The sequence below is a fragment of the Mustela nivalis genome (genome assembly GCF_964662115.1).
Source record: "Mustela nivalis genome assembly, chromosome: 1".
NCBI classification, from domain to species: domain Eukaryota; kingdom Metazoa; phylum Chordata; class Mammalia; order Carnivora; family Mustelidae; genus Mustela; species Mustela nivalis.
This window is the reverse complement of record NC_139020.1, coordinates 13,775,098-13,791,605: the sequence shown is the minus strand read 5'-3', so window position 1 is coordinate 13,791,605 and position 16,508 is coordinate 13,775,098. Positions and strand designations below refer to the sequence as shown.

The 16,508-nt window shown below is 37.9% G+C and overlaps 2 protein-coding genes across 2 annotated transcripts; one reads left to right on the top strand and one right to left on the bottom strand.

The window, feature by feature from the left end:
• Positions 1-1,556: 1,556 nt before the first annotated feature.
• On the bottom strand, positions 1,557-2,063 carry LOC309846898 (keratin-associated protein 14-like; the record flags this gene model as incomplete). The annotated part of the gene is made up of 1 exon (XM_082696527.1): positions 1,557-2,063. One exon carries the CDS (start codon positions 2,061-2,063, stop codon positions 1,557-1,559), a length of 507 nt encoding a protein of 168 aa, XP_082552653.1.
• A 4,462-nt stretch (positions 2,064-6,525) lies between these two features.
• On the top strand, positions 6,526-6,969 carry KRTAP15-1 (keratin associated protein 15-1; the record flags this gene model as incomplete). Its single annotated transcript, XM_082698400.1, is given in 3 exon segments — positions 6,526-6,591; positions 6,593-6,716; positions 6,719-6,969. Coding segments are annotated over 3 exon segments (441 nt in total).
• Between the last annotated feature and the right edge of the window lie 9,539 nt (positions 6,970-16,508).

The following is a 16,508-nucleotide window of genomic DNA, read 5'->3' as shown; positions in this document are numbered from 1 at the left end:
CTCATTATAAATAAAAAGTAAAAAAACAAAAGCAAAAACAAAACAAAACAAAAACTAAGACCTTTACCAGAGGAGACAGGATGCTGAGACAAACAGAATGAGCCAAGCCATATGGTTACCCTGCGGGTGAGAATCTAGTTATCTGTGCCTTTAGTAGTGTAGTCCTTGACTTAGTGGATAAATGTCTAGAGGAGAACTGATTCCCATGTCATCAGCGGCCTGGATGTCTAGCTGAATGCTGTGACAACAGAATATTTGCACTCGTCTTGAGTTTTGTTCTGTTGTTGTTTTCAAACAAGTGTTATTAACTGAACAACCAAAGAGCAGGAACAAGTTGGGATTTCATCAAACCTACAGGACTGACTATAGTGGGTATAGTGGGACTATTTACCAATAAATGTTGGAATGTGTGTGATATTTCATTTAGAGACTTGATTTCTTTTTATCATCATTATTATCATTTACTTTTAATTTTAATTCCAGTATAGTTAACACACAGTGTTACATTAGTTTCAAGTGTACCATATAGTGACTCAACACTTGAGATTTGGTTTCCTATGTCAGTTGAGTGGGGTGAGTGGAACTTCACCAAATCTAACTCACTAACGTCTAACTTCTGACTGGAGAGTTTCACTCCACTTTTGCACGTACTTTAGGATATATTTTATTAGAGTTGCCTTCCTTCCAAAATTCTGTAGTGTATGTAATATCCATTATAATTTATAATTATTTTATATAAAAACACTGAAATTTTAACTCCATACAGAACAAAAGGTCACAAGGCTTTGTAGTCTTAAAAATATGTTTCTAGGTTTTATCATATGAAGGTATGGAGTGGAGATTAAAGATAAAACAATTTCTTTCAAACCAAAAAGACAGTTGAAGATTTTATTTTTTTATTTTAAAGTAAATATATATATATATATATTTCAGAGAGAGAGAGCGTGAGTGGGGAGGAGCAGAGGGAGAGGGAGAAGCCCACTCTGTGCTAAGTACAGAGCACAACATGGGGTTCAATCTCACAACCCTGAGATCAGGACCTGAACTGAAATCAAGAGCTAGATGTTCAATGAACTGAGCCACCCAGGAGTCCCTTAAATAAAAAAATTTTTGAATGATAAATACAAATACAGAAATATCCAGTCAGATATTTAAAAGTAGTTTTGAAGACACAGAGTAAACAAATAACACGAAAACATATATGTGAATGTCACGTAACATACTTTTATTTAAACTTAGATTTTTCCATTTTGTAAAATTTGCAACAAATGTACTAGGAGAAATAACTAGGAGATAGTAAGAAAGTTTAAAAAAGAAATACATTTCAATATTGTATATATAACTATAAGAAAGTTGCTTCAACATCTTTCTTCCATGAATGTATTTTCCAATTACTGGAATGCAAATTATTTCTAAACCATAGAAGGTCACAATAGAAGTCAAATTTGTAAGCTAATGAAAAGGACAGACAGACATCAATAGATAGCATGGATCTTGACATAGCTGGTATTGTGGTAAATTTCTAGACATAGTAGGTATTATGTTCCAACATAAGATTAGTAGAAGCCAGATCCACAGGTTGGTTGGTAGAAAGCAGACTGGCAGCTTCTAGAAGAGTAGTAGAGTGGACGGTAAAAGCTGGATCTACAACCCAGGGATGAAAAGGCACTGGGACCACAGCCCACTGACTGGAAACCACCCAATCCAAAGCCCAGAGAGGGAGAGCCACAACCAAAAGATTGAAAGCCGCTGGAGCCAAAGCCCAGAGACCCTGTATAAGTTGTCTGGCAGGGACTGAAGAGTGTGGAGGTCCTCGTGGGGTAGCAGGATGTCTGGCAAGGTCTGGACACCAGGTAGGACGTCCGGCAGCTGGTGGGCTCACAGCAGGTCTCTTGACAGCCACTGGAGAGGGAGGAGCCCAGCTGGTATGTGCCAGGAGACTGGAGGTTAGTGCTGCAGAACAGGTTGTTGGGGTAAGATGAGCCGCAGAAAGATCCTGGGTAGCGCAGGTATCCCCCAAGGGACTGGGAGGAGAAGTTTCCAGAGCAGCAGTTGTAGGACATGGTGGCAGGAGATGTGTTGTACAATGAGAAGCTTCTGAGCTTGAATGCCACTTCTCAGACTGGGGCATTTATATACCCTTATCATCGGGTGTGCCACCCACATGACACATAAAAACAGGTTACCTTCTGCTTTTAACTGAATTGAAAAGATCATCATAATCAAACATATGTAGTGTTTGTGGTTTTACAACTGGAAAGTGCAGTCGTGTTTGTGCCTTGGAATTCAGGTAATAGTGCTGAATCTTCAAAGCTATTAGTCATCTCCCTCTACCAAAGGTCACCCAGCAGATCACTCAAAGTACTGCTTCAGAGGTAGACAGTGTCTGGGATGAGGAGAGCTGGCTTAATTAAAAATAATTGATACCCCTTTCACAATCTGTCTCAAAATTGTTGCCATCTGGATAGCAAAGTTGCTAACTAACTGATCTATTCATAGTCATTTCTTTTAAACAAAAACACACATTGATTGTTGCCAAGCAAGTTTACTTAATGAACAGTGTCATCAGAAAGCAGCAGTGATAATATGCAAGATGTAGGAGGATTTTTTTTAAAGTCAGCTCTCAATTTGAACAGCTTCAGTGAAATATTAACTGAGGTTCCCTCATTTCCCATGTTCCTGCTTAAACCATATGCAGACTGGTAAGCGTTGATCTCAGTTTTTCTTTCTTTTGTGTAAGCATTTACTTTGGTATAAGTTAAATATTGAAGTTATTTTATATTATTCTGGAATGTTAGAGGAGATTCATCTAAGATGTTGAAAAAGCATTAAAGGGGCACCTCGATGACTCAGTGGGTTAAGCCTCTGCCTTCAGCTCAGGACATGATTCAGGGTCCTGGAATTAAGCCCCATGTTAGGCTCTCTGCTCAGCGGGGAGCCTGCTTCTCCCTCTCTCTCTCTCTGCCTACTTGTAATCTCTGTCTGTCAAATAAATAAATAAAATCATTAAAAAAAAGAAAAATCTTTAAAAATGACAAAACATGGCAAAAATTCTTCATGTATTTCTTTTTTTTTAATTTTTTATTTTTTATAAACATATAATATATTTTTATCCCCAGGTCTGTGAATCACCAGGTTTACACACTTCACAGCACTCACCAAAGCACATACCCTCCCCAATGTCCATAACTCCACCCCCTTCTCCCAATCCCCCTCCCCCCAGCAACCCTCAGTTTGTTTTGTGAGATTAAGAGTCACCATAAGTGACCCATGTATTTCTATCTCTAATCAGAGGCAGTGCTTATCACTAAAAAAACCTCCCCAGAACCTGGAAAATGTTCTTGTTCTAAAGAAAGTTTATAAGGTAATTGCCTTGAAGTATTGGACCAAAGCAGCCATCTTAAGGAGATTCTTCCTTGCCTCGGAAAGCAACATATATCACTTTGACTTAAATTGTTTTCAGGTGTTTCTGACAAGTATTACAAAAATTCTAAAATAATGGTCATATTTTTTCTTGTTCTATGACTTGTATTCCACTTCTACATAGTAGGGTAATGAAGATTGATACCTTGATTGAGAAGGTTCATCTTGCCATGGCTTCTGGGCTGTTTGATTCATTCCTTTCACTCTAAAGCATACCCTTCCACTTCTGAACAAAAGTGCTGGAGTGCAAAAACCTCCATTTTCTCTGCTTGACTTATTTCGCTAAGCATGATTCGCTCTAGTTCCATCCATGTTGTCGCATATGAGGAAGTGGTGATGCAACATGGAGGCTTAAGTGGGTAGGAGAAGAATAAATGAAACAAGATGGGATTGGGAGGGAGACAAACCATAAGTGACTCTTAATCTCACAAAACAAACTGAGGGTTGCTGGGGGGAGGGGGTTTGGGAGAAGAGGGTGGGATTATGGACATTGGGGAGGGTATATGCTTTGGTGAGTGCTGTGAAGTGTGTAAACCTGGTGATTCACAGACCTGTACCCCTGGGGATAAAAATATATGTTTATAAAAAATAAAAATTTATATATAAAAAAAAAAAACCTCCATTTTGTTGAGAAAAGAATGTTCAAAAATTACTTAATATCTGACTCATAGAATATTCTTCCACAGAAATAGCTGATAGGAATGATAAATGAAAATACTTGAAAACCATTTTGTCTATTCAAAATGTTCAGACCTATAAAGTTTACAATTTGGGGGTTTAGCAGTTATCCCCAGTCCTTTACCAGACTGGAATCACATTTATAATATCCTGACAAGGTATTCCCAGTCCCCTCAAGATGGAAATCTCATTATCTACAAAAGTGACTTGTTTTAGATTTTTAACTGAATCTTCCTTTAAAACTTCCACCTAGCAATCTCAGTTCTTTCTAGAGTAAGTCTCAGCTCACTTCCATTGGACAACATATCGGTTTTTGAAGATGGGTATCTTATGAGGTTTGCCCATTCCGATAGGTTATTTTAAGCCATTTCCCGCACCCATGCACTACTCTACTTGTGGTCATCAATGATGCACTTGATAGGAGGGGTTAGAAAAAGACTTATAATACTAGTCTTCTAGGCATAATATGTATGTCATTTGATACATGTGTCATATCAGAGGCATTCATTCTTTATTTATATTATAATGAATTATAATGAATCCCAAAGGCATTCATTCTTTATTTCACATTATCATCTGTTCTGATTCCCACCCACCCCATTTCAACTTATAAAGATCATTTATAACTATTATAACTATGACTTCTTCCAATTTTCTTTTTTTTAATTTATTTTTTATTTATTTTCAGCATAACAGTATTCATTATTTTTGCACCACACCCAGTGCTCCATGCAATCTGTGCCCTCTCTAATACCCACCACCTGGTACCCCAACCTCTCACCCTCCACCCCTTCAAAACCCTCAGATTGTTTTTCAGAGTCCATAGTCTCTCATGGTTCACCTCCCCTTCCAATTTCCCCGAACTCCCTTCTCCTCTCTAACTCCCCATGTCCTCCATGCTATGTGTCCTCCACAAATAAGTGAAACCATATCATGTGTTTTTTTCCAATTTTCTGCTTTCTACCAACTTCTTCCAATCCCTCCCAACTTTTCTAATTACTTCATTTTGTTTACCTTCTGTAGTAAAATTCCTACCCTATGAAAGGAAACAAAGAGAACAAAGTCCGTTTTTTTTAATGTGTAGTCCTTATTCTTCTGTTCTCAAACCATCAACCCTACCAAAAGTTTACTTAAACTTTATGCGGATGAAGAGTTTTTGATAATTTATTCATGACCTATCAAAAAGCAAGTCAACAAGTCAACTTCAGGGCGAGGATTTTTAGCTTCAGTATTTTTACAATGTAATCTTCAATGTACTCCTGCAAATATTGGACCCTTTATGCTTTTTTTTTCCAGGTTTTATTTATTTGAGAGAGAGCAAGAGTATGAGTATGTAGGGAAGAGCGGCAGGGAGAGAGGGACAAGCAGATTCATGACTGAGCAGGGAGCTCCACACAGGACTCTATTCCAGGACCTGAGAACACAGCCTGAGCAGAAGTCAGACACTTAACTCACTAAGCCACCCAGATGCCCCTGTGCACTTTATTTTATTTTGTTTTGTTTTATTTTATTATTTTATTTTACTTTACTTTATTTCAGAGAAAGAATGTGTAAGTGAGAGAGCAGAAGCAAAGGGAACAGCAGAGGGAGAGGGAGAAGCAGACTCCCTGCAGAGCAGAGAGCCCAGAACAGGGCTGGCTTGCAGGACTCTGAGATCATGACCTGAACTGAAGGCAGACACTTAACTGACTGAGCCACCCAGGTGCCCCTGGACCCTTCATTCTTAAATCAAAAACCTGAACACACAAAAGTACCTTGGGTACTTGTGCTATAAGAAAACCAAAATCCAAATTTGTAGGACTCACATTTAGCTTTCTTACCAGTGAAGAGTTCTTAGTGGGTTATTTCTTCTATAATGCCCACAAGATTTGGAAAATGAAACAGATATTAAGGATTGTAGGTTTTTTGTTTTGTTTTGGTTTCGTTTGGTTTGGTTTTTGTTTGTTTTGTTTTGTTTTCTGTTCTCAACTGGGTTCCTAAACTTGGGACAAAATAAATTTGCCCTCCCGATCACAAAGTATTTTTTTAGAACTTTAAACAGAACAAAATTCTCACTGTGTTACCCATTTGATACAATATCTTGAGGGATAGGATGAATGAAACACCAATCTTATAGGGACAATTACCATACAATTATATTCATCTACCCAAGCTAGTTGAATGAGAGATGACATCTTTGCTCATAAACAATTGCTTTGAAAACCTAATGAAATTCTTTCATTTAAAAGTCTGCCTTCATTTAAAAAAAAAAAAAAAAGGTCTTTGAAGGTTAATGTATTTCATTTTGACGGGAGATTAGTTAAGCATTCTTATTAAAATGGGCACATGCTACCAACCCATTGCTAGGTTATATAATCGTCCAGTAGAAGTTAACAGTCACACTCAGCAAACCTCTGTGCAACTCAGCTGAACTCAGAACTTGATATGCATGACAACTGCAGCCCTGGAAACTTCTCCTCCCACTCCCTTGGAGTTCACCTGGGGTACCCATGTTCCTTCCACCTATCCTTCTTTCTACCCCAGCAATGTAGTCTACTCTCCCAGCACCTGCCAGCTGGGCTCCTCTGTCTTTGGTGGCTATCAGAAGATGGGCTTTGAGCCTGCCAGCTTAGGGACATCTGTGCTGGAGCCAGATCCTACCAGAAATCCTGCTTCCACCCAAAGAATTCCATCTTCCTCAGTCCCTGTCAAACAAATTACATGGAGTCTCTGGGATGTGGAAATATTGGCCTTGGGTCTCTTCATTGTGGAAGCACTGGTTTCCAATCTCTGGGCTGTGGGTCCAGCTTCAATCATCCAACTTACTTAACTCCCAGGAGTTGCCAGTCAACTTGTTACCAACGAGCCTTTAGCTCTTGCTTTTTTTGATCAACTTGCGAAATATTCCCCATCATTTCACCATTGTGTCTGTACCTTATGAAACTTGAACATGTAGCCTGTCCCATATCTGCAATTACTGACCATCTGCATCACCAGGACTTCCCATCACCATCTCTCCCAGAGTATGTGATTCACTGTGGACAAAGTAACCTTGGCCTGTGACCTTTTCTAAATCAGACATATGAGATAAATCTTGGATTTTCATTTTTATGTCAATGCTCAGAGTCCCTTTCATTCCTCTCCAAGATTTTTCTCTTATTTTTCTCTTAGGATTCTTTCACTGAAGTATATTTCAAATAGCACTGGCATTTAAAATAAATTTTTCTGTACCATGAATTATGACACTCCATTTTTCTTTTTCTTATGGTACATTTGTTGAATGTTGCCAGTGCCTTCAACTGTCATCATTAAGTAAGCACCTTTTTGTTTTGTTTTGTTTGTTTCATAGGTTTTATTAATATGTTACTGAATAGAAAACAAGGAATTTAAAGGATAATTTAAATATGTGACATATCTTATAGGATAAGGATTTATGTACCCTGATAGATGAATTTGTTTATCTAATTGCTTTAGAAAATCTTGTGTTTAGTTCGGCATTCACTGCAAAAAATATTGAGTTTTGATTATAGATCTGGCATCGTCCTGAATAAAGGCATAAATTCCCTGCCTTCATGAAGTTCACATACATACCATTCTAATTTACTGTCATGTAGCAAGTGCAATAATGGGGACAAAAAACTAAGTTTCAATAGGAATACGAAGAACAGGGACTTCAAAAAAAGTGTGAGGGGGAAAAAATAGTGTGAGGAAATCACATAAAACTCATCATTGACAAACCAAAGAGTTACAATTTTGTATTAAAAAAATAACTCTTGTAGATCTAATGTGTTAGTTGTAGTCCTTTGAGAAATATCTGCCAAAAGAAATTTATTAGAGAAAATGCCTGTCAGGGAATATGGAGAGGTAGCTGGAGAATTCTGGAAGAGTCATCAGACCACAATGAAGATTTGAATTCAGTGAAGGAAAGAGAGAAGCAAAGAAGGAATATTTTGTTGGAATAACCTTCTTCAGAGCAGATCCAAGAAAGCTTTGATAAGTTATCCATTAAAGTAGTTCCTATCTCACAGAGAGAGATGGGCCTGCCTTAGTATCCCTGCCAAGCTCAGTAACTGGCCAAGGAGAGGGCACAGTATGACGTTGGCATACATGTGGTGGTAGATTCAGAGACTGGAGACTAGAGATGTCAGTCAATAATCTTCCCTGCAGAGGGAGTGTGAGAACTACATTTCCATAGCTTCTGTGATGTTTATTTTGATTTATAATAAGGCAAAATAGTGATAAATGGTGAGATGATAAATAAAAAGATGGTATTTTTCATGAATTAAATTCAGTATCTTTTTTTATTTTTTACTTAATTAGGTCAAAAAATTAATTTCTGAAACAGACCCTATCTAGGACTCAGTGAGTGAAACTCTAACTCTACAGATGAATATGAGAAAGAATTGAGAATTACTGGATGGCCATCTTTGATTTTAAAATAACTAATGTATTAAAGATGCTAGACCCAATAGGGTATAATTAAGAAATTCCTTCATCTTTCTCATGATACTGAATTTCGCACTTACCTGAGGGCTCTAACTAGCCTGGATCTCTGAACAATTCCATGGTCAGATGCATGATCACATTAAGATATTAAGAAACATCTTTATCTCACATTAGTAGCTAATTTCAATCCACTATAAATTAAAAATCAGCATTATAGCTACAATGAGCCTCCTCCCTTTTTCTTTAATTTAGGCCTGTCACGTGATTTGACAGACCACTGGTGACCTGGTCGTTTGGTTTAAGCTCCTTGCTCTCCCTTGTCTTCCATTAATATGCTGCTCCCAATTTCTCCTGTTCAAGCCAGAGAGAAAAGACAGGAGGAAAGAAAATGAGAACTCACGTCATCCGTTCCAGCATGCTTTCGACTACCTGGAAAAACAGAGGCCAAAGTAAGCAACCATTTGCTTATTGAGAGACCTGTGCCAGTATGTTCTCTTTGCTACGCTCGCCAGTCCTACAATATCACATAATAAGTTTGCCCAGGCCCAATCAATTTCCTGCCCTGACACCATTTGAACCTAGAATCTCACTTCTAACACCTCTCTTGGGAGTCAACAGCTCAAACTCCCAGCATCCTCCCCTCATCCAAGAAGTTTGGCTATATTTTATTTTGTTTAAGTAACATACTGGCTGATATTCAAAGGGGCATAAAAGTGTTCACTTAGCTAGTGTAATTTGTGAATCTGTCTTTGTTGTTGAAGATCCTCAGTTTTCACAGGTGTCTGAATAATGTTTCTTTCCCTAGTGGAGACTGTGGTGTGTTTTCCAGAAAGCATCTTGTTACCACCTTACACCACTGCCTGGAACCTTCTGCACTGAATCATTCACCTGACAGTGACCACAGTCTTCCACAGCTTCTCGGTAGTTCCTCACCCTCTGTCCCTCCCACCACCAGAGCTACGCCCCATCCAGCTTTCTTTTGATAGCATCTGTTTGCTCTAGAGACAGACCTCTTGGCCTTGGCCGAGAGGAAACACACACACTATCTGCCTATCCATGGAAGCAGAGTTTGCTCCTAGAGCAGCTTCTTTTCACCCAGCAAACGCTGATGACTCACTGCAGCATTTTGGGAGAGATACAGGGAATACTAGTCACTGTAACTCACAGCCTCCAAGAAACATAGACAGTTTTTTGCCTTGTCACCTCAGTGGCACTAAGCACAAAATCCCACAGGTATCCCATTTATTTATTTATTTATTTTTAAGATTTTATTTATTTATTTGACAGAGATCACAAGTAGGCAGAGAGAGAGGAGGAAGCAGGCTCCCTGATGAGCAGAGAGCCCAATTCAGGGCTCGATGCCAGGGTCCTGGGATCATAACCTGAGCCAAAGGCAGAGGTTTTAACCCACTGAGCCACCCAGGTGCCCCTCCCATTCTTTTTATTAACAGGGCGCATTTAGCAAATGCATCCTGTACTTTTCAACTGTCTTCACTGGATCAACATTCTTTGTTTTGTTTCATATTTTTTTCATATATTTTCTTTCATATATTTTATTAACATTTTTGCAGACAGAATGGAGAGAGGTTAATAAATAGTTGAAATCTATGACATAGCTCATGTGTTGAGAGATGTATATTCTCTCCTAGGTGCCTTTATTCATCTAATTGCTTCAGTTTTTGTTTTTTGTTTTTGTATTTTCAGTTAGGCATTCATTATACAAACATTTGTTGAGCTCCTATTATATAAAATATTCCTATTATATAGGATAAGATTACTGTCACCACTTCAGGGAAGCCACCACATAGTCCACGGATGGTACTTGTGACCTTCTCTCCCTTCACAAGAAATGAGAAGTACTGTGTGTGTGTGTGTGTGTGTGTGTGTGTGTGTGTGTTGTGGGGGAGGGGTAATATCATTTTATCAGAATGAACTACTTGAGAGTAAATCTCTCCCTCTTATGAATGTCTAAGCCTTAGGAATGTCTAAGCTTCTTCTGAAGTTTAAAACATTCTCAAAAACTATAAAATGGTTTGGCTGTGTCTTCTCTTGAGGATGTGACTAGAGAAAGAGAGATACGTGTGGACACACACACACACACACACACACGGAGATTTAAGGAATTACCTCCTATGACTGTGAGAGCTGGCAAGTCCAAAACTCTTAGGGCAGGCCAGGGGGTTGAAAACTCAGTCAGGCTTTCTATTTGCCGTCTTGAGCAGAATTTCTTCCTCTAGGAGAAAACTTTGTTTTTGCTCTTAAGGCCTTAATTGATTGGACAAAGCCCACCCCCATTACCTAGAATAATCTCTTTAAAAGAAAACTGATTGTAAATGAAAATTAAATCTACAAAATATCTTCGCAAGAACAACAAAACTAGTTCTTGGCCAAGCAAGAAGGCACCATAACCTACTCCAGCTGACACATAGAAATTATCTACCACAATATCCATTCTCTTAAAATCTGGCCTGAGGGTATCTATTGCATAACATATACAGTATAAATTAGTGCATAAGACCTTAAGCAGGAGTAAATTAAAATTTTACTTGTAAGTAATCTTCCTCTCAGTTTATAAAATTATTTTCCTACTTTTTAAAGATCATTTTTCTTTTTTTTTTAAGATTTTATTTATTTATTTGACAGAGAGAGAGAGACAATGAGAAAGGGAACACAAGTAGGAGGAGTGGGATTGGGAAAATTAACCTTCTTGCTGAGCAGGGAGACAGATGCGGGGCTCCATCCGAGTACCCTGGGATTCGAACCTGAGCCACAGAGGCATGCTTAATGACTGAGCCACCCAGGCGCCCCCATTTTTCAGATTCTTAAGTCTAATTTGTAAGAGAGATTTCTAGCAGTTTCACAGTTTCCCACTGGAATATGGAAACCTCTTAACACATGTCTGTGTGTGTTGGTTAGAACCATTCCTTCTCTGCTAAAGATCTCTCCAATGCAGTCCTGCTAGGAACACAACTCTGGCTATCTGTGCACATGAGACATATTAGGGCAGAGGACAGTGTTCAGGGAATTTATTTCCAGGAAAATTTTCTTTGAAGGATTCATTTTTTTTTTTTAATTTTGATTTTAAAAAGAGCAAGAGAGCACGCGAGCAGGAAAGGGAGAGAGAGAAACTCCAGCAGACCCCACCCCCACGCCATGCGGAGAACCAAGCCCAATGAAGGGCTCCATCTCACAACCCTGAGATCATGATCTGAGCTGAAACCAAGAGTCACCCTCTTAACCAATGGAGCCACCCAGGCACTGCCTCCCTCCTCCCCCACCCCCACCCCCAATAATATATTTGCCCGTCTTATGCTATTCCTGGTCATGATATTTCTCATGTTTATTTCACTCATTAGCTTTTGTCATACTCCACCCCATTTTTGTCATACCTTCTTTTATCATTCTCTACCTTTCTGCTTTGCTTCCTGCACATTACCCCAACATTCATTCTTTTTATAGTTTCCAGAGCTCCTGGCACTATTAGCATTTGCATTGGGTACTTCTTTGTCAGGATAGAGGTGTCTTGTGCGCTGTAAGATATTTTGTAGCTTCTCTGACCTCTTCTACCTGATGTCAGTAGCACCGCCAACCCCTCCACACACACACCCTATTCCCTTGTGACAATCACAAATGTCACCAGACATTACCAATTGTCTGTGGGAGGCAAAATTATTCTTCATTTAGGACCACTGATTGAGATGAGGTGCTTGGGATAGTTCTTAACCGTGAACACTGAACATCTTCCCTATTTGGGATGGAGATAGGGCAGTGAAAATAAAATATGTTATTACTCCATGCATGAATAAAGTGTTATAAGTGATGGCTACTGGATAAATGCATGTATATTTCATAAATCTAAAATATTGTTGAGCTACTTACTTGGTAAATACTATTCCACTATCACACACGAATGTAGTAATTGTGATGATGTTGATAATTGTAATGACCTGTTCAACTGCAATTAGAGAAAAAAAAGATGGCATTTTTGTGACCAGTTTCTTAGTCCCAGAACATTTAAGTTCTCTATAGGAATCATACTCACTCTTTGATCATCCTGGACCAAGGAGAAATAGCAAAACTTGGATTATCTTCTCACTATATTTTCAGATAATTAAGACCAACTGAGACCAATTCCTAGTTTATGGACTTTGCTTTAATATCTTTGGGTATTCTCAGGATTTTCTTCAATTTGTCCAAGGCATTCTGTGTACTCCACAAAAAAAGACTTCAATTCTTAGTATTGACCGGCAGTGATGGAGCTGATCATAAACTACCTTTCTTCATTTTGAAGCTTGGAAGCTGATACCATGGGTTTCACTATTTAAGTGTCTCAACACCTCATTTCAATTAATCATATGAGCACTCTACTGACTTTGAACTTCTTCAGCTGTGTCTACCAAATATGTCATGCTAACAAGCATCTGCTCAAAGAGACTCATATTTCAAATACAAGAAAACAAGTCATTAAACAAATATTTATTTGTCCCTGCTACATGACAGAGTTTATGTTAAGTCCTGGAGGATGTAAGTTTAAGCAAAAATGTAATGGAATTTGGCACACGCTTTTCAATATTATGAATTAACTATAACTCTAATCAGACCTGTGTAGTCTCACGAGAAAAGAGATGGAGATTGAAGACTTTTCCCAGAAGAAGCAAAGCTCAGGTTAGGACCTAGAGGATAATGCATTTAATCAGGCAGAATAAAGTCACAGGAAACGAAATAGGACAAGTACATTGTGCAAAGTACTTGTTTGTGGAAAGGCAAGGAACCTCCTTTTCCTTTTGCATTTGGTAAAGAGCTTGAACTAGAAAGGCTATTTGTCCATGGATATCATGCTAACAAATTTAGATTAGATGATAAAAGGAACTGAAGAACAGTGGAAATTTCTGAGTAATTCTAGAATTTCCTTCTTTCACCTAAATTTAATATGCTTTTGGGGAGCACGTTTTTAAATAAGAACTTTTACTTGGTTGTTTTAGTTGATGTTTCATTTGCAATTTTTAAAAATATTTTATTTATTTATTTGACAGAGAGAGAGATCACAAGCAGGCAAAGAGACAGGTAGAGATAGAGGGGGAAGCAGGCTCTCCACCGCGCAGAGAGCATGACACAGGGCTTGATCCCAGGACCCTGAGACCATGACCTGAGCTGAAGGCAGAGGCTTTAAACCACTGAGCCACCCAGGCACCCCTGCAATAATATTTCTAATTCACTTTTTTCCCCCATATTTTCTCTTGGAATCCTTCTGACCAGAAGGTACTAGAAATATTTTTGTAGTTATGGGCTATATGCTACTTTCCAACTCTTGCCACTTTGTTTGAAAGGAACCCTTAAGACAGAAATGTGATCTTCTACATAATTCATTACTTTCAGAGTCTCATTGAATAGTATGTTAGCAACTGATTCATCATTATACCTAAAAATAAAAATAAGTTGTGAAAATTGAGGTCATTAGTCTATTCACCTTTATGTTATTTTTAAAAACACTTGTCAAAATGTTGTGGGCTTTTATTTTTAACCATACGTGGTATAGCAATAAATTCTTATAATCCATAGAACAGTACAAAGAGTTGGTTTTCATATTCGGTTTTATTTGTTTGTCTGTTTTTTTAATAAGATATATTAGGGGCATAGAAATTTATTTGTCCAAAGTCACACAGCTAGTCAATATTATATTATAAACTCAGTTCTACTTTTAAAACTCTATTAAAAAAACATATAATCTTACACAATGAGTAAAAACAAACAAACGAACAAGAGAACACTCATCTTGATAATAGTGAATTGTCAACAATCTTCTAGGTGGTAAAATTTCTATTTGACTAAATAACATTTCCAAGCATTTGACATCAAGGAAATAGTGAGCATTACCTTTTCCAAAGATCTTAGATAATGTAGGATTTGGTTATTAAGAATCTGTGCCATTAACAAATTGCATTTCCACAAATTTATTTTATGAATAAAATCTCTGCAAAAGGTAAATGAATGCTTTAAAAAAATCCTAAATGAATATGGCAGGACATATGATGTAATATTTAAGAATATTTATTTGGGCAAGTGGAACACAAATTGAGGAACAATAATATGAAAGAAATAGTCTGAAGAATTGGATGGCATTACATACAGTTGGAGAAAGATCCTACCTAGATTTACATATCTGCACAAAAATAGGAATGTTCATGCAGAAGAACTAAGTAAAGAACAGGCTTTCTTGTTTGAAATACAATGCATTCCCAGTAAACCCATTTGGCTACTACACTCTCATAACTACTAAATTAGAGATTTCTAACTATTATGATATTGACTTAAGTAATTGGATTTTACATAATTATAGAGGGAATACAGAAAGAACCAGCAAGAGAATTAAAAATAGGAAACATTTTAATTTTGCTCTTTCATATGTCATCTTCAGAATATTTTTGCTGCATATTGAAACAAAGTAATGAAAGTCTATAATGATAAATCCTAAATTGCTCAAGCTCATAATACCAGGAAGCTTTAAAGCTGTGGTCAATTAATTGTAAATTCATTCTATTTCCTCAAAAATCATGAAATATGTCAATTTTGTACAGATTCTTTTATGAGAAATTAAGATTTATTTGTCTGTCCATTGCTCCCCTTAACCCCCAAAGATACCCTGTATTTCAATGGGTACACTTAATTACTCAGTATTTATTTATATTTTATTATTCTGTTGCATACACAACAATATTTGATGTATAAAATGGACTTTATGAAGAATAAAACTTGACATGAGCTCTATTTTTTTTTTAAAGATTTTATTTATTTATTTGAGGGAAAGAGAGCACAAAAGAGCACAAGGAGAGAGAATGACAGGCAGAAGAGGGAGAAGCAAACTCCCCCCTGAGCAGAGAGCCTGATGTGAGGCTTCATCCCAGGACCCTGGGATCATGACCTGAGGAGAGGGCAGACACTTAACCCACTGAGCAACAGGCACCCGGACATGAGCTCTATTAAGAATAAAAACGTTTCCCTTTTTTAAAAGTGTTTCTTTTTTTTTTTTTTTTTTTTTAAGGATTTTATTTATTTATTTGACAGAGAGAGATCACAAGCAGACAGAGGCAGGCAGAGAGAGAGGAGGAAGCAGGCTCCTGCTGAGCAGAGAGCCCGATGCGGGCCTCCATCTCAGGGTCCTGAGATCATGACCTGAGCCGAAGGCAGCGGCTTAACCCACTGAGCCACCCAGGCGCCCTAAAAGTGTTTCTTAAAACCAGCAGACTGTGCTGCCTGGGTGGCTCAGTTGGTTCAGAGTCTAACTCTTGACTTCATCTCAGGTCATGATCTCCAGGTCGTAAGATCCAGGCCCATGTGTGGGGTTCCATGCTCAGTGTGGAGTCTGCTTGAGATTCTCTCTCTCCCTCTGTCCTTTTTCTTCTTCCTTACCCCCCGACCTCCCACTCACACCCTCCCTCTCTAATATAAATAAATAAATCTTTAAAAAAAAATACATTCAATAAGACTAAGTAACCAAAGAGAGAAAGATAAACAGAGACAGACAGAGACAGAGAGAGTGAAAGAGAGGTATTTATTGATAGGCTAAGAGCCTGAGTGTCCTCTGAGTTGGAATGTAATAGAAAGATGACTTAGGATCCCATCATTTAGTTTACACACATTCTTGAGAAATCTACATAAATTCTTTTTTCCTGTTAAATTTAGTTGTCAAGTGTGATATTTTTTTTTTTTTCTGGCTCATGAGCTGGTGACCTTGGGTGACTTACATCCTAGCCTCAATTTCTTCATTTTTACAATTGGTTAAAATCATCTATGTGATAGGATTAGTCTAAGCATTTAATGGAGACAACACGTGTTATCTAATGTAAGACAGCTGATAAATGCTAGATTCTATCCGCTATTATTTTACTAGTTTTAATTTACATGTCCTCAACCATGGAGATTTCTTCAGTGGATAGTTAAGAAATATTTACTGATTGTCAACTGTGTGGCAGTCACTGCACTGT